At 45.6% G+C, this 26,406-nt stretch overlaps 1 protein-coding gene across 1 annotated transcript in view; it reads left to right on the forward strand.

The window, feature by feature from the left end:
• Window positions 1–26,406, forward strand: part of LOC146074039 (LON peptidase N-terminal domain and RING finger protein 1-like) — a 78,931-nt gene that overhangs the window by 31,175 nt on the left and 21,350 nt on the right. Inside the window, exons 5-10 of the mRNA XM_083181735.1 lie at window positions 5,588–5,720; window positions 13,832–13,934; window positions 18,048–18,162; window positions 18,263–18,384; window positions 19,611–19,769; window positions 24,433–24,745. Of these exons, the coding sequence (XP_083037861.1) occupies window positions 5,588–5,720; window positions 13,832–13,934; window positions 18,048–18,162; window positions 18,263–18,384; window positions 19,611–19,769; window positions 24,433–24,745 (945 nt within the window). The remainder of the gene's footprint in view (window positions 1–5,587; window positions 5,721–13,831; window positions 13,935–18,047; window positions 18,163–18,262; window positions 18,385–19,610; window positions 19,770–24,432; window positions 24,746–26,406) is intronic.

Raw genomic sequence — 26,406 nt, forward strand, 5'->3', positions numbered from 1 at the left:
GTGCCTATTTGGGCTCTGTAGCCCATTTAACATTGATTCCTATGTGAAAATCGCGGGCATTGAGGCATTTTAAAGTAAAATCGCGGTCAATCAGGCTTTTTAACATTGTTCCCTATGGGAAAATCGCGGTGATCGCGGGTACACGATTTTTATGTACCCGCGATTTACCCGCGATGACCGCGATTTTTTACCCCCGACGCCCGCGATTCTAATCGCGGGCGCCGTTCTAGGTAAAGAGTACCCCATACATTTACAAATTAAGCTCTCTCCTTATAACTTTCTTGTTTTCACTTAAGCTTAACATTTATGCTGCTCGTCTGTATGATCTGATAATGTAGTTAAGTTCTAATCGTGCATTTTATTATTAATAATGGTTTCTATAGAATCCAAACTTTGTATTCTAGCTTTCCTCTACTTTAGTATTACTTGTCAATGCTTGCCATGCCCTATGAATTGGTCTTGCATAATAGTTCAATCATGCTGCTAACTTGATATATGTATATGCAGTATAGTGTTTTTGAATAAGCTTGTATTTATTATAAAATGATTATACAGGACCAACGATTGATTGGTTAAATAGAGATTATATTTAATAGAAGTAATATGATTGCATTGCCTGCTTTGTGCCGTCTCCTGTTCTGCTGCTGGAGCCACCAAAAACACTTGTAAGCTACTCTAGGCTAAAGCCATCTGAAGATAGCATTAGGGGGCATGGCAAGACTTGCATTCTGGAGCTTGGTAACTTTTGGAGCATGGCAACTACCATGGAAACCTATGGGTGCACTGTTGCTGTTGGAAATCTTGGGAACTCTTAGGGGGGGTTCACTCACAGTAAATTACCACTGGTGAAAACAGGAGGTGGTCTCAGGGCCAAGGTAAATCAATTGCTCTCCTAATTGACACACTCATCAGGGCTACATCTCGCTGCAGGAAATCCAGCATGTGCGTGCATTGTAGTTGCACCTGCGACCCATTACATTACATTTGCTGGTAGCCTATCACAGCCCGGCACCCTGAATCGTAGGTGCACCAAAAGGGCATACTTTTGTGTTATGTCCAAAAGGCATAACTTAACTTCAGTTCCATTTGCAATGTTCCTAACTAAAACTCTTGTTGAATTTTCTTTTTATTTTGAAGCTATTGAGTTATACCCCTTTCACATCTCACCTAATTACCAGGTTCAAACTGGTTTCTTGCCAGTTCGACCCGGTAATTAGTGCAATGTAAAAGGGGTTACCTGTTACAGCAAACCAGTAGCAACACGGCAATACAAACCGGTTAAAAAGTAGGGTTCTTACCGGTTCATTGCTGTGTTGCTTTGCAGTGTGAACGAGTTAATCGGGTCGAGCGACCCATTTCCCGTTCACACTTGGAGCAGAGACAGCTCTAAGCGCTGCCTCCTCCCCTGCCCCCGATGACAATCTGCCACGCCCCTGGATGACCTCAGCGAACCTGCAATATTGCCGGTTCACTGATGAGTTGTGAACAGAATGCATGTGCAGGGTCATATTGGGACTGAACCGTTTCAAAGTCCCGGTGCGGCCCTACATTTGTGGTCTGAAAGCGGTATTATTGTGGCGTGGAGGATCCCCCCAATTTTTGACCAGCTTTAACCGTTAAATGCTCAGATAACTAGGTAATCCAGAAACAAACATGATCAATAACACAAATGTTCCTCTGCATATAATCCTTGTGCATAGGTGGACAGGGCCATTTATGATCAAACATCATTAAGCAATGCTGTTTCTAGGTCCGTGAAGACATGGATGTGCTGTATGGGTGATCTATAGGCCTGTGTTAAACGGAAGGTGATCGGTCGGCATTGAGAGAATTTGTATCGCACAGCTATATGCTACAAATCTGATAAGTGGCGCACACTTCATACTTTAGCTTTCAACTCACAACTCGGCTAATGCAGATTTATTAAAATAATTTATTGATTTAAAGTATAAATAAATATTTTCCTTTTTTCTTTTCTCCATGGCTGACTAATCTCCAAGCATCATATCTAATATATTCTTCACAAACTTTACTGTACAGTAATAGCCGAATATTGCATCAAATTACCAGTATACAGTACAGATGGAGCCTTCTTCAACTAGCCTTCTCCGGAGAGCCATGGTGAGCCATGGCTCACCAAGATTTATTACCATCTATTGTTCTGAGCTGCAATACAATACATAGAACAATACAGTAGGGGATTAGCAGAGGATTAAATCCGGCGGCTCTGGCTCACTTAATCCTATTAAAGGGCTAGATGAGTTTGGCTCTGTCTGTATGTAATGGCTTTGTTCTACCCTTCAAAGCAACAGGTTTGTAGAGATTAGGACACATGATAGGCAAGTTTCTGGTTATCTAGTGTCAAATTTATGGAAGCAGACACTGCAATTTAACGTATATGTGGAGAAACAGGCATAATAATAATCAGACATGCAGATATAAGGTTAGGTCCCAACACCAAAGTACTAGTGTTCCGTCTGCTGCTGTAGAACACCACCACATTGAGCTATGCTTGGTAGCACAGTTAGTTCAAAAGCCCCCGGCATTAAGAAAACTCCAGCCAAACTCGCTGACTGCCATTCGGCATCAGTGCCCAGAGGAATGGATACATTTGAGTTTTTGTTTACCTTCAGTGATGAATACTTGTACAACCCGGAAAACCCGTTGGCTATGAAGGTGTGTAAGGGCCGATCGCTCACTGTCAAAACTAACCTGGAGGCTACTAGACGTTTGTCTGAAATTACATTTCAGCGAACTGCGTATGGTCTCTGAAGCAATTAGATGGTCACTGAACCAATGTTTACTGGAAAAGACTTCAATTTGCACACCAGTATCAGAATTGCAGATTGGCAAACGGTTGAGTCATATTTTCTGCTTCATCTAACGGATGGACGTTGGAGTTTCAGATGAGAAACATTGGGGAACAAACACTCTGCAACCATTGAGGGAATATCGGGGAACAAACACTCTGCAACCATTGAGGGAATATCACAAGCTGGTGGCGGCTGCGTTATGGTCTGGAGAATGTTTATGTTGCATTCTCAGGCCCACTCATCCATGTGGAAGGCACTCTCGACCAATTTGGTTATGAATCCATCCCTGGAGATCATGTACACCCATATATGCTGGAGTGGATGGGATCTTCCACCAAGACAATGCAACATGTCGTACGGCTAGAAATGTCTGACACTGGTTAGACAGGCACAACCAAAATATCCAAGTACTTCCCTGGCCTCCTGTTTCCCCAGACTTGAGACAAATTGAGCATCTGTGGGACCACCTTGATCATCATGTGCGCTCTATGGTTTCTCCGCCACACACCCTCCAGTGCTTGTGGGATGCACTGTTAACTGAGGCATGCGGGGGGATGTGTTCTTGTTACACTTCCCCTCACATGTTACCGAGGGGAATCGGCGGCAGCGGGGGTTCGGACGGGTGGCGTTTCAGGCTCTCGATAAGCTGCGATGTTCACAATTTACTGAGTCAACGTAAATCAGGCCCCAAATGTGTTTTGCGAGCCAACCTGAATCACCCCCTTGGTTTGCAAAACCATGTGCTCTGCAGGTGGGCGGATGTGACCTGTGCAGAGAGAGTTAGATTTGGGTGTGGTGTGTACGTCAAACTGATATCTATATTGCAGTGTAAAAATAAAGCAGCCAGTATTTACCCTGCACAGAAACAAAATAACTCGCCCAAATCTAACTCTATGTGCACATGTTACATCTGCCCCACCTTCAGTGCACACTGTTTTGTCCATTAGCAAACTAAGGGACTTATTTTGATTCATTCGCTCCCCCGCGCGTTCGCACGGGGTAGCGATGTTTGCCTTCTGTGCATTATTGCGCATGTGCATACGCTGGGTGCGAGTGGGCACCGCAAACTGCTAGTTTGCTGTCCCATTCGCACCTATTAGTGCGGGCGTGGGGTGACGGGCTGCACCCATGGGAACGCCCAGTGTTTCACTGCTCAAAAAAATAAAGGGAACACTTAAATAACACAATGTAACTCAAAGTCGATTACAATTCTGTGAAATCAAACTGTCCCCTTAGGAAGCAACACTGATTAACAATCAATTTTGCATGCTGTTGTGCAAATGGAATAGACAACAGATGGAAATTATAGGCAATTAGCAAGACACCCCCAATAAAGGAGTTGTTCTGCAGATGGTGACCACAGACCACTTCTCGGCTCCTATGCTTTCTGGCTGATGTTTTGGACATTTTTGAAAGCTGGCGGTGCTTTCACTCTAGTGGTAGCATGAGACGGAGTCTACAACCCACACAAGTGGTTCAGGTAGTACAGCTCATTCCAGGATGGCACATCAATGCGAGCTGTGGCAAGAAGGTTTGCTGTGTCTGTCAGCGTAGTGTCCAGAGCATGGAGGCACTACCAGGATACAGGGCAGTACATCAGGAGATGTGGAGGAGGCCGTAGGAGGGCAACAACCCAGCTGCAGGACCGCTACCTCTGCCTTTGTGCAAGGGGGAACAGGAGGAGCACTGCCAGAGCCCTGCAAAATGACCTCCAGCAGGCCACAAATGTGCATGTGTCTACTCAAACGGTCAGAAATAGACTCCATGAGGGTGGTATGAGGGCCCGACGTGGGGGTTGTGCTTACAGTCCAACACCGTGCAGAACGTTTGACATGTGCCAGAAAACACCAAGATTGGCAAATTCGCCACTGGTGCCCTGTGCTCTTCACAGATGAAAGCAGGTTCAACAGAGTCTGGAGACGCCAAGGAGACCGTTCTGCTGCCTGCAACATCCTCCAGCATGACCAGTTTGGCAGTGGGTCAGTAATGGTCTGGGGTGGCATTTCTTTGGGGGGCCGCACATCCCTCCATGTGCTCGCCAGAGGTAGCCTGACTGCCATTAGGTACCGAGATGAGATCCTCAGACACTTGTGAGACCATATGCTGGTGCGGTTGGCCCTGGGTTCCTCCTAATGCAAGACAATTCTAGACCTCATGTGGCTGGAGTGTGTTATCAGTTCCTGCAAGAAGAAGGCATTAATGCTATGGACTGGCCCGCCCGTTCCCCAGACCTGAATCCAATTGAGCACAACTGGGACATCATGTTTTACTTCATCCACCAACGCCACGTTGCGCCACAGATTGTCCAGGAGTTGGCGGATGCTTTAGTCCAGGTCTGGGAGGAGATCCCTCAGGAGACCATCCGCTGCCTCATCAGGAGCATGCCCAGGCATTGTAGGGAGTTCATACAGGCACGCGGTGGCAACACACACTACTGAGCCTCATTTTGACTTGTTTTAAGGACATTACATCAAACTTTGTTCAGCCTGTAGTGTGTTTTTCCACTTTAATTTTGAGTGTGACTCCAAATCCAGACCTCCATGGGTTAATAAATATGATATCCATTGATTAATTTTTGTGTGATTTTGTTGTCGGCACATTCAACTATGTAAAGAACGAAGTAATTAATAAGAATATTTTATTAATTCAGATCTAGGATGTGTTATGTTGGTGTTCCCTTTATATAATGTGTGTGTGTATTATAATTTTTATTTATTAAATGTTTTTATTTTATTGTATTATTTTGTTTAATTACGTGTGTTACTATTCCACAGCCTGCAGCAGACCAGAAGATCTCTTCTGACGGGAAGTCCTCTGCCTTAAACCAAGTGCAAATGAAACGGAAGGAGACCGATGAATCAGCCTCACCAGACAAGGACAGATTAAGTAAGCATTTAAAATTAAAAGGTCAGTCGAATTAAATTAAGGCATGGTCATCTGGGACTAGCATGTACTGTATAATTCTCCTCCCGCCTTGTTTTGGCATCATTTTGATGTTTTTATATGGTGCTCCTTTTTCTCCAAAAGCCATAAATTTCAGACAAAGCTATGATCTGAATTTGAATCGGTCTCTTATCTATAAAACCCAGACTTTTTAGTGGACTCTTCTATAGTTTTCATAAAATGCATGGTCACTTGACAGGAATAGCATGTCATTAGCATAATTGGAAGTGTCTGCTAACGAATGCCGTTTCAAACTAGTCAGACACACAGTGGTTGGGACCAGCAATTTGGCGACCAGCAAAACTCTTCGACATTCAAATATATAATGGGGTCGGCCACATGACCAGCCGCACTCGTTTCGTGCCCCTAAGCTCCGCCCCTTGGTCATACTTCGGCAGTAACACAGAGCAGAGTGCCGATTTGCTCAAATATTTTCTTTTACAGAGTATATTTATAGTGAGTCTATCACATATCCATTAAATGTTTTTCTTTACTTATTCCAGGCATTACTTATCAAACACCATCTGGATTATACACATATGTTAGTCACAAAATAATAAGATTGTGCCGCATGTTTTTAAAGAAAAAAAAACTTGGAGATTTTAGACTTCCTGTAGTTTCAAAGACATTTCTTGGAAAATATAGAAATTTACATATAGCTTTATTACTTTAATGCTGGGTTACGGCAGAGCGGAGTAGATGGTTACCCCAGGGCTCTGAGACTGTGCAACTGAGCAATGCAGAGGCGATTTAAGGGGGGGGCCTACACACATGGCGATGTTGCAGAGCAGTCTGAGCGATGCTAGATTGCTCAACACACCTCACTGCACAGCGATGTGTCCTGAGTGATTTGTCAGGGCCAGTGTTCTCCTGTGAGAACACTGGCGATCTGACTAGATTTATCATGTATGCACGATCCACATCGCTCGGCGATAGTGACGCATGGGGCTGCGCACCGATATCACCATACCTCCCAACTTTGGTAGTTCAGCAGTCGGGACGCTGCTGCTGCGCACCGGAGTCGCGCCGAAATTTTCGGGGGCGTGACCTATACTCGCGGCTCCCCTCGTGGCCACGCCCCCATTTTGCCGCTATGGGGGCATGACCCAGAGGCTCTGTGAGCCTCTAGCCATGCCCCCAGCCCCCTGGCTGCGGGAATAGACGCTGTGCGCATGCCCACAGCGTTTATTCCCCGCTGATTAGCAGCTGACAGGGGGGACTCCCAACAGCCCCCCCACACCGCGGGACACTGCCGCCCGCGGTTGGGACAGCGGGGCAGGCCCTGACAATCGGGACTGTCCCGATAAAATCGGGACTGTTGGGAGGTATGTATCACTATGTCATGAATGCAAAGGAAGGGCTATCGCACCAGGACTAATTGATTTGATAATAGATAAGAAAGAAAGGAGCCCCTCTTGTCAGTGCAGTCAACAATATTATTGCATTTCTTGAGGGGGCGCAGCCTCAGCCATAGGAATTAACGAAGTACAAGAAAAGACAGAAAAGTGTCCGATTTCGGTATTTTGTATTATTAGGACCTGTGTGATTTTCTTCCATACATCGGTCCCAATGTACTGAGGGGAATAATGCAGGTCCTAACGGGGACAAATAATACAATTTAAATCCTTCAGGTGACATTGCAGAGAAACAATACACACACCAAGGCAACAACACACGGTTACCTTTGGAAATCACACTTTATTCTCCTGCACTATTCTTTATTTTAACATATTTTCCTAGCACGGCGCCCAGATTTTCTACGTACGCTAACGTAGTGAAACACATCGCATGCGCTTTTTGCATGACATGCGATGCGATTTTCCATATATTCAGATGTATGATATGGCTGGTGTGAATGTGTTCCTAAAACACCCCCACTATCCATGCCACCCTGAAGCGTGGCAAGCGGCGACGGAACGCGTCTTCCCACCTTTTCATACCCCCACTATCCACGTCAGGGTTGAATTGATTTTATATAGTGTGGCGAGCCCGAAGCGCGGCGAGCGGACGCGCATTACTTTACATGTATTCCGCGTGCGCTCGCCACGCTTCGGGCTCGGTGGCTCGCTGCGCTCGACACACTATTTAGAATCAGCTCCATGCCGACGAGGATAGTAGGGGTATGAAAAGGTCGGACGACGCGTTCCGCTGCCCCTCCCGTGCACAGAAATCAGACACTTTTCTGTCTTTTCTTGTACTTTACTATTGCCCCTAAACGGAGTGATGTATGGTCATTTTTTAAGCAATCTAGTCAAATTAAGTCAAATCGCTTAGAAAATGACACACAATCATTACTTGTGTAGGCCCCATTACAGAAGTAGTGTCAGCCAGGATCACTGACTGCTTCCTGCATTGTCACCCAAAAATGCACACAGAGCCTGATTCTGGTTCACTTCAAAAAGCAATTTCACTCTCTAATGGACAAAACCATGTGCACTACAGGTGGGGCAGATGTAACATGTTAGATTTGGGGAGTTATTTTGTTTATGTGCATAAATACTGGCTGCTTTATATATATATATATATCTCTATAATCAGTTTGAAGTACAAACTCCACAAAAATCTAACTCTCTCTGCACATGTTACATCTGCCCCACCTGCAGTGCAGCATGGGTTTTGTGCATTAGATAGTGAATTTGCTTTTGATAGTGTACCAGAATCAGGCCCACAGAGAGCAAGGGGGATGGATGGTGAGCATGGGCTGATCATAGGGAGCCCCTACAAACTAGATGCCCTGTGGCCCACACTAAACTTAATTAATCTTAAAACCATTGTTGCCAGTGGCGGAACTACCGAGGGTGCAGGGGGTGCAGCTGCTATGGGGCCCGGCGGCTGGGGGGGCCCGATGGACAGCAAGCACACCCCTGCACCATGCCATTTTATTATTTTTTAATGGAGCCGCTGCCACCTGTGTGATGCGCGCCGCTGAGCTGCTCACCGGAGGGAAAGTAAAGTAAGGAGCCGAGCAGGAGGCGGGGATGACTCCGGAAGAGAGACTGCCTGCTGCTGCAGTGCCTAGCTCTGGCACTATGATGGCAGTAGGACTGACAGCGCGGGTCGGCCGGGGGAGAAATCCTGATGGTGAAGATGGTGGTGGCTGTGTCCAGAGAGGCACAGCCGCTCACCGCGGCCACTACCTTCCGCCGGCTGCCGTCCTTACTCTCCCCGCTGCCTACACCCGCTGCGGTCCCCGGCAAATAGTGTTACCACCACTCCTCATGCTCACTCTGCTACCCACTAGTGACAAACTTCTAGAGACACTGAGCGCAGCGGCATCTTTAATCTGCCGCTGTCTGTGAACTGTCACAGCTCACAGATCGGCAGTCACTCCTAATTGGCTACCGGTCTGTGAGCTGTGATTTACTTCAGGAGAGCGGCAAATTCAAAATTCCGCAGCGCTGCCACAATTCTGTCGTGCTTTGGGCCTGAGACACCAGTCCCATTTGTCCACCTGACAGTGGCCCTGCAGCAGCTTGCACACCTGCCCCGCCCCCCCCCCCCCCCACACACACACACACACTCCTGCTATTGTCACATTATTAAATGGGCCCCCATGCTCCTACATGTACTGCGCACCAGTAAGGTGATGGTGTACAGTCCTCTCGTACTCCCGCACATGTGACGCAGAGAGGAGCCGCGGTGCCTGAGGAGCAGCGTGGGACTGAAGATGAAAGAACATTGGTAAGTTTGTAACTTGCATAATATAATCGGCTTTGCAGTGTGTCGCATAATGTGTAATGTGCTTTGCGGTGTGTCGCATCATGTGTAATGGGCTTTGTGGTGTGTCGCATAATGTGTAATGGGCATTGCGGTGTGTCGCATAATGTGTAATGGGCATTGCGGTGTGTCACATAATGTGTAATGGGCTTTGTGGTGTGTCACATAATGTGTAATGGGCTTTGTGGTGTGTCACATAATGTGTAATGGGCTGTGCGGTGTGTCACAATGTGTAATGGGCTTTGCGGTGAGTCACATAATGTGTAATGGGCTGTGCGGTGTGTCACATACTGGGCGGTATTCAATGAGCCAGAATCGTTGGTCACAGTGATCCAGATTAACATTCGCCTGCCAATCGCCGGTTTTTAGCTGTGAATCGCCATGCATGGTGATTCGTGGGGAGTCGCCAAGTCACCCTATTCAACGTGGCTGAGAATCGCCGGCCCTAACGGCGATTCTCAGCCATACCGGCGTTTCCCTATACAGCCGCATTAATGTAGTCAGTTGTTTAAAAAAATGCAGAGAAATGCAAGAAATAAGCAAATTACCCTGGACAAACGCTTCCCATACAGCATACGGCAAACGCTGGGTAATCTGCTCAAAGGGCAAACGAAGGAGTGAGGTGGGGAGGAGAATCGTGGGTAAGTGAGGTGCACCATGGGTAAGAACAGTGCTTTGTGGGAGAAAAAAAAAATACCTGAAAAAATTAAATATATATTTGTATAGCACTTCTACGACCATGACATCACACAAGGGCAGCAAATAATAATACATTAGGCTTGCACAGTTAAATAGAACACTTAAAACCAATTATTTGACATGTTCCTATCAAAGTTCACCAGAAAAAAATGACGAGGGACACTCGGTGAGGAACGGCGATATGTAACAAGAAAAAGGAATCGCCAACTTCACATTGAATACACTTTTGGCGATTCCCCTCGACTACCGTCGATTCCCCATGCAAAATCCTATAGACTAAAAACGGCGATTTTTAGAGAATTACATTTGGCGATTGGTGCTTCATTCACCGGTCCTCAACGGCGATTATAGGTCATTGAATAGGGTGATTCGCTTATACAGCTCATAAAATCGCCGGCACACATGAAAAAAACACAGAATCGCCATAAAACTTGGCGATTCTGGCTCATTGAATACCGCCCAATGTGTAATGGGCTTTGTGGTGTGTCACATAATGTGTAATGGGCTGTGCGGTGTGTCACAATGTGTAATGGGCTTTGCGGTGTGTCACATAATGTGTAATGGGCTGTGCGGTGTGTCACATAATGTGTAATGGGCTGTGTGGTGTGTCACATAATGTGTAATGGGCTGTGTGGTGTGTCACATAATGTGTAATGGGCTGTGTGGTGTGTCACATAATGTGTAATGGGCTGTGCGGTGTGTCACATAATGTGTAATGGGCTGTGCGGTGTGTCACAATGTGTAATGGGCTGTGTGGTGTGTCACATAATGTGTAATGGGCTGTGCGGTGTGTCACATAATGTGTAATGGGCTGTGCGGTGTGTCACATAATGTGTAATGGGCTGTGTGGTGTGTCACATAATGTGTAATGGGCTGTGTGGTGTGTCACATAATGTGTAATGGGCTGTGTGGTGTGTCACATAATGTGTAATGGGCTGTGCGGTGTGTCACATAATGTGTAATGGGCTGTGCGGTGTGTCACATAATGTGTAATGGGCTGTGCGGTGTGTCACATAATGTGTAATGGGCTTTGTGGTGTGTCACATAATGTGTAATGGGCTGTGCGGTGTGTCACAATGTGTAATGGGCTGTGCGGTGTGTCACATAAGGCCACACACCTTTTTTTATAATGTGTGCATTCTTTATTTTTAAAATATCTATTGGAGGGGCACATTTTCTACGGTGTGCACTGGTAGAGACCCGAGTTAGGGGGGCCCCATTATAAATTTTGCTATGGGGCCCACAAAATTCTAGTTACGCCTCTGATTGTTGCCTACCCTCCTGCATTCTGCAGATAGATACCTTTACATTGAATCATCAGCACCATTTCCCAGCACTTTACCAAGTATAGTATCTCTTACTAGCTGCTTTGGGGCTCATCTTCATTTGGATATGTTATTTTAAAAGATTCCTCTCAGATGTAGCAGTACAGACCCACGCTTCTAGGTGCCACGTTCACACACTCTTTTCACAATCTCTCCATACTGTATATGGAACTAGACACACGCTGTGGGTGGAGCATGACACGCCCCCCTCAATGGGGCGCTGTGCAAAATTCTATTACCAATTATAATCTCCCTGAAACTAGTTTTCAAAAGTTGGCAAGTATGCTTAAAATGGACCTAAAACTTCGAATAGGGACTTGCATACAAACAGCTGAATGTACTGTAGTAACCAGACAGTCACTGAAAAATATGCTGTAGTCAAATGAATGCTAACCTACAGTAAAACAAGTTACAACACAAACGCTGTAGCAGACATTTTATAACAGCAGTGATTCCCCTCACTGTGCTGGAACTTGTCTAACAACAGCCCAATCGTTCATGGAAACCATCCTCGTGCAATATAAATATTGGTAGTAGCAGATCCCTTACCATCTATGGGGGTAGAGCAGAGTGTTGTGCACAGAGAGCCTGATTCTGATTTGTAAGCACTGCAGATAGATGTTCATGCAACTGAGTGACGATTGGTTGATTTGCATATGTGTCAGTCGCACTACAAAGGTGCCAAGGTACCTTAGCAAAGCCACTCAGTGATCATTTGCAGAGTGATTGAGATAATGAGGAATGGAGGCATATCTCGTCTTTTTCTGGGGTGTGTGTCTGCCTACAGCTGTGATCACAAACAGAGAAACATGGCGCCACCATCTCCGACCCTGCAACCAGTCTGCATTACCATAGACTCCTGTCGATGTTCTCCCTAACAGTATAAAAGTACAAACATTGCATAAATGTGAAATAGGAATGCAATTGAAATAAATGTAATAAATATGATTTATGGCCAACCACGTGGCTGTGATCTGGGTCTGATGCTGTGTTATGTACAGGAGAAATGAGTAAAGTGCAGCTGGTCTGGTTTCAGCTTCCAGCTCCTCTTCTGCAGCAAATTAGCAGCAATGTAACTATGAGCAACCAGCGGCAGAGATTAACCCTTTCTGTGACTGAGACCCTCACACCCTCTAGTCATAGGATCAGTGGCGTAACTAGATATCTGCAGGCCCCATATCAAACATTTGTAAGGGCCCCCCATGTACCATCCAATGGTGAAAAAAATATATAACATATTTAACTTTGACAGGAATTAGGCCCCTTTGAGCTCTGGGCCCCATAGCAGCTGCACTCCCTGCACCTATGGTAGTTACGCCCTTGCATAGGATCATGGCCAATTTACGGGCCTCATGGGCCTGGAGCTGAAAATATTCAAGGGCCTATAACATACCTCCCAACTTTAGAAGTTGGGAGGTCGGGACGTTCGCGCGGCAAGGGGGGCGTGGCCTCACTGGGTGACGTGAACTCCGGCCACGCCCCCGTTTTCGCCGCTCGTCGGTGCTGAATAGACGCTATGCGCACAGCGTCTATTCTCGGCAAGCTGGGGGGGGCTCCCAACTGTCCCCCCCCACCGCGGGACGCGGGAACGTCTCCGAATATCGGGACGTTCCCGCGGAAAGTGTGACAGTTGGGAGGTATGCTATAATGAGAAATGGAGTAGGTGAGAACAATGCCATGTAGAGGCCCGGGACTGACAAAACAGGCTGGGCTACCTTCCTCTTCCCGAAAACCTGGAATGCGTGGTGAGACCTGTGTCTGTAGCCCTGGCTGAGGCCTTGAGCTGCAGCTCCTTCTGCGCTATTGTTGATCTGGCCCTGGATAGAGGTGATAAACTCTGCAGCAGGTTTGCAGCCGAGCTCCGTTGGGAGAGCAGTGGTCACACTTGGCTCCTTCTGTGAACCACAGTGGTGCTGTTGTACAGGCAGGTGCCCCTTCAGGGCATGGAGCCCGGAGGCAGGAAACTCCATTGCCTCTGGGAGTTACCCCCATGTACCCAGTTTAACACATGTATATTGATTCCTAATTATATGGCCGTTATCATATGGAAAATCATGCAATATTTCTTTTCATTTTATATGGAGTTGCGCTGATTTATATTGAAGTTCCTATAATACAACCAACTAAATAATCTGATCAGTAAATCAGTCAATTTAACCTAACAATTTAATGGTGTCGTGATTGTAATTTGCTACATTTAAAAAAAAATATCTTTGTCTGAAGGTTTATGCTATTGGGATTCTATTAAAGCTTCTGTAACTCCCATTCTCAGCTGTAATTAGTGATCCCGGAGATTTAATGTTGAGGATGACACAACACTGTAATGTTTTGCAGACTCTCAGGAAGAAGATGAGAATCACAAGGGCAGCCTCCCACTCAATCCGTCCCCAAAAGACATCCTCAGCCTCTCTGATGTAGAATGTTCTCTGTGCATCCGGTGAGTACGGAATGAGAAAATACGTATCAACTCATGTGATTTGTTTCCTTGTAAATGGGGGAAAAAATAAGATATATATTTTGTGACATGAGATTACTGGAATGAGGTCAAAGTGTATATATACATTTATAGCCTACTTGCCTACTTTCAACACGTATGGGGGACGGGAGCAAGGCTGGCATCACTTGGCCCTGCCCCCATGCCCGAAAACTCTGTGATTCACGGGTCGTGCAGAGGGTGCGGGGCTTAAATGCAGCGTAATGATGCGATTGCATCAATTTAGCCCTGCCCCTATCTGCGGACCCGTGATTTCCGGTAATTAAACCAGCGGGCATGGGGGAGCGGGGGCTATTACCACAAAGCAGGAGACTTGCCTACCTTCCCAGGGGGCCGGGAGAAGGACCCGATTTCTGGGAGGCTCCCGGCCATCCCAGGAGGTAGGCAAGCCTGATTAACCCCTTCCCGACATTTGACGTATATATACGTCATGGTCGGGAAGTACTTCCCGACACATGACGTATATATACACGTCATGGCTTTAAACTGTCACCGCGTCTATAGACGCGGTGACAGTTTGGAGATGTCTGCTGTCCCTGACAGCAGACATCCCCCCTCGCCGCCCAGGGGGGGGGCAGGGGTGCCCCCCCCGGTCGGCGATCGCTGCGATTGGCTGTTCAAAAGTGAACAGCCAATTGCAGCGTTTTCTGTGTTACCGGCGGCTAAGCCGCTCGGTAACACAGAGATCGGTGGTGATCGGTGCTGTTAAGTACAGCACCGATCACCACCGAGCGGCAAACCGCCCTCCCACCCACCCTTCCACCCGCCCGGCAGCCCGCCCTCCCTCCCGGCAGCCTCCCTCCAGCCCTCCCTCCCACCCAGCCAACAGCCGCAGTGCCAGCCCCCCTCCCACCCCCCCGCCAGCAGCAGCACAGTTAAATTTTTTTAATGTTGGGTTAAATATATATATATATATATATATATATATATATATAGATATATAGATATATAGATATATAGATATATAGATATATAGATATATAGATATATATATAGATATATATATATGTGTGTGTGTGTGTGTGTGTGTGTGTGTGTATATATATATATATATATACACACACACACACACACACACACACACACACACACACACACACACACACACACACACACACACACACACACACACATATATATATATACAGTGATCGGTGCTGTTAAGTACAGCACTGATCACCACCGATCGCCAGCCCCCACCCCCCCCTCCCACCCGGCAGCCCCCCCTCCTCCCACCCACCCAGCTGCCGCAGCGCCAGCACCCCTCCCACCCCCCCACCAGCCGCCGCGCCAGCCCCCCTCCCAAAGCCGGTGAGCAAAATGGGGTCACATGTGGGGGGGTTCCACTTTATTGGTGCTTCGGGGGTCTTGCTAATGCGACATAGCACCCACCTTTCATTCCACCTCCAAAAATCACTCTGCACTTGTGGGGGGGTTCCACTGTATGGGTGCTTCAGGGGTCATTCAACCAGAATCTGTGCTGCAAAATCCAAAAATCACTCCTTCCCTTCTGAGTCCTGCCATGCACCCAAATGGTATTTTTGGGTCACATATGAGGCATTGCCGTACTCGGGAGAAATTGGGGCACAGATTTTGGGGTGCTTTGTCTCCTTCATTCCTTGCGAAAATGAAAAATTTTGAGCCAGAACTGCATTTTTGTGTAAAAAATTACATTTTTTTACACAAAAATGCAGATCTGGCTCAAAATTTTTCATTTTCACAAGGAATGAAGGAGACAAAGCACCCCAAAATCTGTGCCCCAATTTCTCCCGAGTATGGCAATGCCTCACATGTGACCAAAAAATACCAGTTGGGTGCATGGCAGGACTCAGAAGGGAAGGAGTGATTTTTGGATTTTGCAGCACAGATTCTGGTTGAATGACCCCTGAAGCACCCATACAGTGGAACCCCCCCACAAGTGACCCCATTTTGCAAACTACACCCTTCAGGGAATTCATCAGGGGGTATAGTGTACATTTCAAACCCCCAGGGGTTTCACCAATTTTGATACAACTGAGCTGTGAAAATGAAAAATTAAATTTTTTCATTTTCACAGCCCAGTTGTATCAAAATTGGTGAAACCCCTGGGGGTTTGAAATGTACACTATACCCCTAAATGAATTCCCTGAAGGGTGTAGTTTGCAAAATGGGGTGACTTGTGGGGGAGGTTCCTAACTTTTAGCACTTATGGTGCCTAGAAACCTACATGGTGCCTAAAAAATAATCTCATAAAAAGGAGGCTCCAAAATCAAGTAGGTGCTCCTTCTATTATGAAGCCTGTGGTTTGGTCAACGTGCACACTAGGGCCACATATAGGATATTTATGAAAACAAAAGAATTGGGGGAATCAATTTTTAGTCACATTTCTCTAGTAAAATCTACTGTATTCGTTAGAAAAATGTATTAAAATTGAAACTCTGCAAAAAAAAAAGAAATTTTGAAATTTCACCTACACTTTGTTTTAATTCCTGTGAAACACCTAAAGGGTTAACAAACTTCCAAAATGCTGTTTTGAATACTGTGAGGGGTGCAGTTTTTGAAATGGCATCATTTATGGGGGTGTCTCACATACAAGTCCCTCAAAGTCGCATCAGAACTGAACTGGTCCCTAAAAAAATCAGTGTTTGAAATTTTCTTGAAAATTTGAGAATTTGCTATTCATATTTGAAGCCTCCTAGTGTCCAAAAAAATGAAAAGGAGGTTGAAATAATGATGGCAACATAAAGTAGACATATGGTATTTGTTAGTTATTAACTATTTTGAGTGGTATGTTTATTTGTCTCACAAGCAGAAAATGTGACATTTTGCAAATTGCAAAATTTTCCATTTTTTCACGACATTTTGGTATTTTTCACAAAAAAACACAGACTGTATCGACCCAAATTTACCACTAACTTGAAGTACAATGTGTCACGAGAAAACAATCTCAAAATCACTGGGATAAGTAAAAGCAAAAAAAAGTTATCCCCACTTAAGTGAAACATGTCAGATTTGAAAAAAATGGCTCTGTCAGGAAGGCAAAAACTGGCTGTGTCAGGAAGGGGTTAATAGGACAAACCATAATGGTGCAATAGGATGTACATTTAAGATCATTTATATCCTAGGGATAGTGGAAGTAATCAGTGGCGTAACTATAGAGGGTGCAGTGGATGCAGCTGCTATGGGGCCCAAAGTCTTGAGGGGGCCCCGAGAACCAGCAGGTAATCCCCTGCATCCTCTGTAGTTACAGCACTGGCTGCTATTTTTTTTATATTTTTTGTTTGCAGCTTTTTTTAATATTTTTTGTTTGCAGCTTTTGAAAGATGGTAGTACACAATAATAATACCAACTTTCCTCCGCAACACCACCTGTCTTCAAACACAGGTACTTATTGATCCACCCTCGTATATATCATACAGCCAGGTTGGCACAGCAGGGGTAATGGGCGGCACAGGGGGGCTTGACTGCTGTGGGGCCACCCTCCGCTGCAGTTGATATGCGTGCTGCTTCTAGGGTTGAGGGCTTGGCTGCTGGCCGGGAGACATGCCATCTTTTCTGGGTGTTCGGGAACACCACACGATTTTCGTGAACCTCCCAGCCGTTCTTGAAGAGTAGGCAATTATGCAATTAATCAAGTGACCGCATTCACCTACTTTTAGCTGCAATACACTCAAACCAGTATTTTTGTTTTTGTTTTGTTTTTATTATTCTCGAAGAAACATTTTATGCAGCTCACAGAATGTCAGTGTTCCAACAAATATTTTTTTCTGTGATTTTTATTTTATGTTCTGTACAGGAAGACTTTAATAAGGGTTTCATATTGGCCAATTTCTTTTTCATGGATCATTCATAGTCTGCCATGTTTTCCTAGATGAGGATAATCTTCCTGATAGATGTTGGGAAGGAAACCAGTCAATTGTGAAACTGTAAATTGCATCATTTGTCAATATATTTGGAGGTCCAAAAACTGTTCAAATCACTAGCGACCCTGTACGGTGATTAAGTTTATTTCTTTTCAACAATAATCCACTTATTTTGTTTTAAAGACCTTATTTTCTTAATATTGACACATGGTAGGATGTTCCTTGAACCGGTCACCACCCCTTGCGGGCACACCTTCTGCAAGGAGTGCTTAGAACGTTGCATGGACCACCAGCCCTATTGCCCGCTATGCAAGCAGAGTTTAAGAGAGGTAACGCTGACTTTGCACTTTAATTTATATATTTTTCAATGTCTCCTGTGGAACATTAATAAATGTGTTTTTTAATTTTTTTTTTTTTTTTTTTTTGCAGTACCTGAGGGTAGGATGTTACTCTGTCACTACTCTTCTGCAGAACCTCATGATGACCATATTTCCTACAGAGATGACCGACCGAAAGCAAGTCCATCTCTCGGAGATAGCTGAACTATCCAAGTAAGCAATTGGTAGTCACTTATACCACTTTTGCTGGCCTTCTTTTGTAATTTTTTGGCATTGTCCAAAGTGAAAAGTTTGGGCTTTTTTCACATGGGAGGGAAAGCTTGAAGGGTATCATTAAAAAAAAAATCTCATCTATTGCTTGTAACATGAGATGTGGTTTTGAATCTGGATTGATCTAGTAGTGTTTCGGATTTCGGGCTGGTTTAAAACTGCTAAAACCATGCAATTTTTTCAGTCCAGAATCTGAAATTAGGATTTAATGTCTGAATTCTGACTACGGGAAGATCCAAACTGGGATTCTGTTCCGATGGGTGCCGGATTAGTCCGACATTAGAATCCTGACTCTTAACCCCTTGAGTGGTGGGTTTTGCTGGGGCAGGACAAACCTACTAGGGCAAATCTAACCACAGAATCTAGGAAGCCTCCGCTTCCCCCCTCCCCCTCACCTCTGCTCCGGCGTTAGTATGCCGGAGCTGAGCTACCCTGCCGCCGCTTCCCACTGCCGCCTGTCAGTCATTACACAGGCGGCAGGCTCGGGGATGTTTCACGGCGGCTCAGGAAGACTCTGGTGCCTGAACTCTCCCGAGACACGCCGACCATCCCCGAGCCTGCCGCCTACGTCACAGTGAATGGCGGCTGATGGCAGGGGAGCTCCAGGTAGGATCGCCGGAGGCGACAGGAGGGGGGGAGTTGACGGGGGGACCCCTAAAGGTAGTGCGTCAGTGGTGCTCCGCTGGAGGCACCACTGGCGCACACCTAATGTAAAGTGGTATGCCCGGAAAATTTCCGGAAATACCACCCAAGGGGTTAAATACCTGATAGTTGGGATCCTGACTGACAGGTGCTATTCTGTCTTGTCCACAACCCCATAGAGGGAGAATACATCCTGTGGCAAGCGCAGCAAGCTACCGAGCCCTGCAAACCCTTAAGGGACTTCGTAGTGCTCGCCCCCCTGTCGGAGTCCCCGCAGTCGGGATTCTAATGTCACACTACTGACCACCGGAATCCCGACTTTCTGAGCATCATACCACACCCGTTCCGATCAGATATCCTTGGGAGATTCAGAACGGTTTTGGTTAGGTTGGGATCCACAAAATTTAGTGCGTCTTCCATTGCCTGCAAAACTGAACTGTACATTTCTGCTTGTAGCTCTAAAGACATTTACATTATTTATCTTGCTATGGTTTAAAAATACTGAACTGTGTTTCTCTGGCTTTTAGTCTGGTCAGCAATGTGCCGATCTTTGTCTGTACGATAGCCTTCCCCGAAGTCCCATGTCCTCTCCATGTTTTCGAACCACGTTATCGCCTCATGATGAGACGCTGCCTTGAAACTGGGACCAGGAGTTTTGGAATGTGCCTGTATGAGAGTGGTAAGAGGTACTGGCCAATTATTACTCATATTACACTTTATTCCAGGTTCAAAGTTCCATTGTCACCTAAACACAGGGCATGCAGCTATTTCAAGGGCTACATCAATATTAAATATTAATTACAAGAAATCCTATCAATTAATTTCGTACATGTAAAATAATGGCATGAAAGGCCTTCTTCAGTCTTGTGAATCCCCATTTAACACTGCGTTTAGCTTTAGTTAAGTTGCAGCTTATAAACAAAATACCAAAGACCATACTCACCACTGTTTTACTCAGTTATAGTAATATTGTAATGCACTTTTAGGGGGATATTCAATCTCCCGCAGCCATCTCCCAACGAAGTAGATGGCTGCGGGGCCCTATTCAATGCTGTCTTCCTCGACAGCATTGAACAGGGAATCTTGGCAGAATGAGCCCGACTTCACAAGTGGGAATTGATGAGCTCCCGGCCGCAGCTCGACAATTCCCGGCCATTTCTCACGGCCACACACCCCTTATCGTCACGCGGCAGGCGGGACACCGAATCCCGCCTGCAAATTCTCGGTCGAGCAGAACGGGACAGGGTCATGGCTGTGGGGCCAGCCCGACAGCCGTGACCCAACATTGAATGCCCCCTTAACATGGTGTCCAACATACCAGAAGATACACCTTGTTATAATGTGTGTACATCTTTTGGACAACTTGCTTCTGTGTTATCCAGGAAAAGGTTCTAAGTTTTTTTAATTTATTTGCCCTTTGATATTGCTTAGAACTTTTCAGTGAAAGAAGGTTTATGCCGTATCAAAGGGCAGTGTACAGGGAACAGCTGATGTATTTAACTTAAGGATAACTACTGAACATGGCTTCAACCAGTCCCACACAGCTGCTCACCTATTAATACCCTCACCTACTATATTACTACCATGTCCAAACCTGATGCAGACGTTTCTATCTACAAAGCTACATTCACCAAAGTCCTAGATGAGGCAGTCACTGCACATATTCTCTGCCAATGTATACTCCAAGCCTGGTGCTCCAAAAGAATCTGCCATCTGTGCATGTGCCACCATGATGTAAAGCACCAGAAAATGTCATGCCAGTCCTGTCTTCTACCGCAGCAAATATATATTGCTATCCTAATATACCAGCCTCTTTCTTTTCAAGCAAACTTGCTTTATCTCTAATATACCAATCTCCATTGACTGTGTACCAATTTCAATTTAGTGCTGTGACCATCTCCTCGCCCTTCTTCTCTTGTGGCTTTGTCTCTTGCTTCTAAGACATCTGTTAAAGGCCCCCATACACTACAACCGTTTTTCATTGGATTACGATTTTTCAGGCTGATATATTGTTTGTAAAGTGGTAAATCGTATGTGTTTTCCATTCTGTGAGTGTCAGATAGAAGCCCCTAGTGCTACACTATTGATTTATCGGAATCGCATGAAATCGGATGGAAAATGGAGTGCTTTTTGTGCATGCAATATATCGAAGGGAGTTTGACTGGCATTTCCATCTCCTCTAGCCCCCTATTATTTATTTATTATTAACAGTTTCTTACATAGCGCAGCATATTGCGTTGCGCTTTACAAAGGAGACAGTGATACAACAAACAGGGTATTTACAGAGAGTCAAAATGTAGGAGGGCCCTGCTCGCAAGCACAATCTATAGGATCCAGCCCATCAGATATATCTTATGGCACAGTTGTATGCCATAAGATTATAGCACATGTGATTTATCAGAACTAGATATATCTTATGCGATATATCTTATGCAAAAATAGCACAAAAGTACAAAATTGGTTGGATCCCTCCCTGGGATGGTCCAGGGAGAGTACAAGGGAAATTGCATCTGACTTCAGGGTCAGACATATTGTTGTAGTGTATGAGGCCTTTAAGTATTTTTCTCAAGTCAGGTCCTCGACTCCCCACCACATTCCCTCTCAACCTCTCCTCTATTCTACCTGCACTTTCCCTTTCTGTCTTTGCTCCCAAAGTACTTGAGCAGCTCAGATTCCAAAGTAACGGATTTGTGTAGCTCATTTGCAGTACAGGGTCTGCGCTACTGGGCGCACTGTGGCTGCAGATGTCACTCAAGTGAACCAAAGTGGCAGAAGACGATTTCTTGGCCTCTTTGTAGGAACCGCTACTGCATGGGGTCATGCAGGCATCCAATGTTGCTACAAGTGATCCTATGCAGTACGTAACGCTAATGCAAGCAGGTGGCGTTATATCAGACACCTCCTTCTGCATTACTATACTAGTGCTTCTTCTTCCTTAGATGCCTCCTTAAACCACAGCTGAATAACACCCCCTGTGTACGACTACCTGCCCCAATCTCTTTCCACTCATTCTCACTCTGACTCCCTTCAGTCAGGCTTCAATTGTACACGGAGACTGCCACTGCGGTAGTAAGCCAGGTGCAGTCCGTGACTGCACTGTCTTTATTAGGACAGATAGACGTCACTGCCAGACACAGACTATAAAGGCAGTCCCATTGGGAGGTGTTTCTTCCCCCCGGAACTACCAGTCTGAACTGCGATCAGCACTTCCTATAGGAAGTCATTCTCTGCCTTCTTGTCATCCAAAGCCAGCTTCTATTGGCTCCAGCCAATGCACATCATAGAAACGAGGTGGTTGCATGTACAGTCAAGCCACCACTTGCGTGCATGTGCCGGTCCCGGCATCTGTCCGCTTCATTATGTAGGTGGCATGACCCGGCTAACATCATCAGGGGCTCTCCTCTGGCAGACCCGGCAGAATGACAGCGGCAGCTGGCTGCTACCTTGGGTCTCAAAAATCCAAAGACTAAATATAGTATAAATGGCACTATAATGGAAACTACTGAGGAAGAGAGGGATCTAGGCAGGTAGGCAATGTAACAAAGCAATAAAGAAGGCGAGTCAGATGCTTGATTGCATAGGGAGAGGTATCAGCAGTAGAAAGAAAGAAGTAATAATGCCACTGTACAGGTCATTGGTACGACCTCACCTAGAGTATTATGTTCAGTTCTGGAGGCCATATCTCCAGAAGGATATAAACATATTAGAGACTGTACAAAGAAGGGCAACTAAAATGGTGCATGGCCTACATCACAAAACGTACCAGGAAAGACTGAAATATCTTAATATGTATACTTTGGAGCAGAGAAGGAAAAGGGGACATGATATAAAAGTTCAGATATATCAAGGGTTTTAACAAGGTACAGGTGGGAGACATTCTTCACAGGAAGAGGAGCAGCAGAACACGAGGACATGCACTGACACTAGAGGGAGGAAGGTACAGGTGGGAGACATTCTTCACAGGAAGAGGAGCAGCAGAACACGAGGACATGCACTGAAACTAGAGGGAGGAAGATTCAGGGGAAATCTGAGAAATAATTACTTCACAGAAAGAGTAGTAGATAAGTGGAATAGCCTCCCATCAGAGGTGGTAGAGGCAAATACAGTAGAGCAATTTAAACATACTTAGGATAGCCGTGGCAAACGCAGGATTTTCAGAAGGGGGTTTCCAGAGGGGCGGAGTAAAGCACGGAGATGGACACTTGGGTGACCCAGTATATGCCGGGTCAGTTAAAGTATTATAGATAGACCAAATGTATATAAATAATAATAATAATACATACATACATACATACATACAGGGGTGTCAACAGCAGAGTAGACCCCTGGGCATAGCAATGTATTGGGGCACCTACCGATCCTCCAGCGGTAGGGGTGGGGGAAGCTTTGATGTCCCGCAGGTGGTAGGGGTATTATATCAACCGCTCAGCATGTAGGGCCTGGATCAGTAATTTCCACTAATTACCCCTTTACTGCACAGATGGTGGGAGATGGGGTGGGAAAAGGGGGCATTGGGCTGAATGAAGGGGTCCTGATACATAATTTCCAGGGTGGTAGAGGATGTTTAATATGCAGAGGAGGGGTGTATAGTGGACTGAGCTTATTATTCATAATTTTCTGGTGGGAGGACAGATTGCTTGACTGCAGATATCTCCAGTTCCCGGAAATAGATTTCTTAGATTTTAATGGAATTAAAAACTAGAGAATCCCTACCTAGCAAATGGTATTATGGACTAGGGGATCAGAGTTCAGGAGGCAGAGCAATCTGCCAACGAGAATATAAAACTACATACCAGGTGTGTGGAGCTGGAGCAGTAACCAGCTGCTGGAAGGCTGATATCTCTGGTTCTGAGAACAGGAGAGACAAGCTACTACTGTCTATCAAAGGGGGAGAGTCCCATCTTTTGGAATATACCCTCCAAAAAACTCTAAGTCAGACAGAACCTGAAATATTTGACTGGGAAGAGCAATTAACAGGCTTGGATGGGGACCACTGCTTTGAAGTCAGATATCTCCGGTTCCCAAGGGCCGATTTTTTTTAATTCTTGTACCCATGGAAAGAGGGGACCCTCAGCTTTCAGCCTAGGCTCCTTAGACTCCTGGGGGGGTTTCTGGGTACTCAGAAACTCCCCCTGCGTGCGCTACTGGATAGGCATATATAGATTGAACCTAAGATCTTAGCACTGTGAGGCAGTAATGCTAACAATACGCCCAATAATAAAAATTATTTTTAAATCCTATAAATATTTTGGTAAAAACACATCAAGAAAAATAAACCTCCCTATTGATTTACATGCTTGACATTTTAACTTTCCTGCATGAGACTTATTGCAGTACCTCTCTCTAAAGTTTTTCAGACTTTGGCTGCATGTTGGAGATCTTGCACTTAGACTATTTACCAGATGGCCGATCACTGGTGGAGACGATTGGTAGGAGACGTTTCCGAGTGTTGCAGAGGGGTCAGATAGATGGATACCACAGAGCGGAGATAGAATACCTGGTGGACAAGAAGCTGGAGGGCGAGGAACTGCAGGAGGTACAAAGATTACATGATATGGTGTACCAAGAGTTGGAGGAATGCTTCTCGCAGCACAGAGGGAACCTTCCTCGTCGAATCTTCATGCATCATACTAGCCCACCGCCGAAAGACGACAATATACAGGTCAGTTTTGGAAAAAGAGTGGGGGGGAGGGTTCTGTAGAAAAACGGAAAAAGCCTTATGGGGTCTACACATGGGGCAATTTGAGGACATTTTCTCACTAGATCGCTTAGAAAATTCCCCTACATCGCTACATGTGTAGGGGCCATAGCGATAGCGATGTGCAGCCCCGTGCATTACCTTTGCCCCACCAATAATATCCAGCATGCTGGATGAATCTACTTAATCACCAGGCATGGCCAGTGTTCTCACCAGAGAACACTGGCCCTGGCAGATCGCCCAGCACACGGGGCCTTATTCTAGTTCACTCTTTCTGACAAAATCCTTCTTAGATGGACAAAACCATGTGCAGATGTTACTTGTGCAGAGAGCATTAGATTTGGGTGAGTTATTTTGTTTCTGTGCAGGGAAAATACTGACTGAGATCTATATTGCAGTGTAAAAATAAAGCAGTCAGTATTTTCCCTGCACAGAAACAAAATAACTCACCCAAATCTAATTCTCTCTGCACAAGTAACATTTGCCCCACCTGCAGTGCACATGGTTTTGTCCATCTAAGAAGGATTTTGTCAGAAAGAGTGAACTAGAATAAGGCCCACAGTGCTGACACATAGCTGTGCGCTGGGTGATCTTGCTGAGCGTTCTAAGCATACTGCCATCGCTCAGCACATCGCCCCATGTGTAGGCCCCATTTAGGTGTCCAACATAAAATTGTGAAGCAGAATAACTGTTTACTCCTCTCAAATTTGAGGGCAAGATTTATTAAATCTTTGGAGAGAGATACAGTAATGAAAGATAAAGTAAGAACCAATCCGCTTCTAACTCGCATGCAAGCAATGCTAGAAAAATAGCAGAAGCTGATAGGTTGCTATCGGTAGCTTCTAACTTTTATCGTTCTCCAAGATTGCATAAATCTTGCCCCAAATTCCTATAAAGCTATATGGTAGAACATATCTAACAATCAGTTGGATACAACAGAGGCTGGTTTGGGGCATCTTATGAAAAGAGCATAGTAGGAATGTATTTTGAAGTGGCTGTGAACTATACATTTGTCATTTGCTGTTCATAAAAAAACATATATACTACATATATGTTCTCATATTTCCCTTTCCGGTGCACCAGATCCATTAAGACTAATATGTATTTTCTGTGCTTTTATTGCCCAAATGTGCATCTTAGGGATCAGTGGAATCCCCTACCTAAACGTGGATATCCGCATGCCCGTAAAGGAGCCAGCCAGCCCTAGGTTCTGGCACTTACGCAATGGATCTGACCGGCACTGCAACCGGCACATGTACTTGCTATGAGACTGCACATGTGTGGTGTTGCACATGTGCAGTCGCTTAGCGGTGTCTGTCTGTGCATACTCTGGTCGCAGTCCCTGCCAGATCCATTGTGCAAGTTCCGGAACCTGAGGCTTGCTGTCTCCTTTAGAGGCACATAGATATTTACAATTAGGTAGGAGACGCCACTAATGACAAGAAAGGTGGAAGCTCATAGAAGCAGGCTAGGGCTGATAATCCGGCAGGAAGTGGCTTCTTACTGGCAGTCCCGGAGGGAACACCTCCTAATGTTACTGCCTGTAGTGTCTGTGACTGACAGGTGGGACTTCCAATAGGAAGTCCCTGACAGTCACAGTCGAGCCGCAGACTACTTCTGCCTCA

This window comes from Crinia signifera, chromosome 4 (assembly GCF_055691185.1).
Source record: "Crinia signifera chromosome 4, ASM5569118v1, whole genome shotgun sequence".
Classification (NCBI taxonomy): Eukaryota; Metazoa; Chordata; class Amphibia; order Anura; family Myobatrachidae; genus Crinia; species Crinia signifera.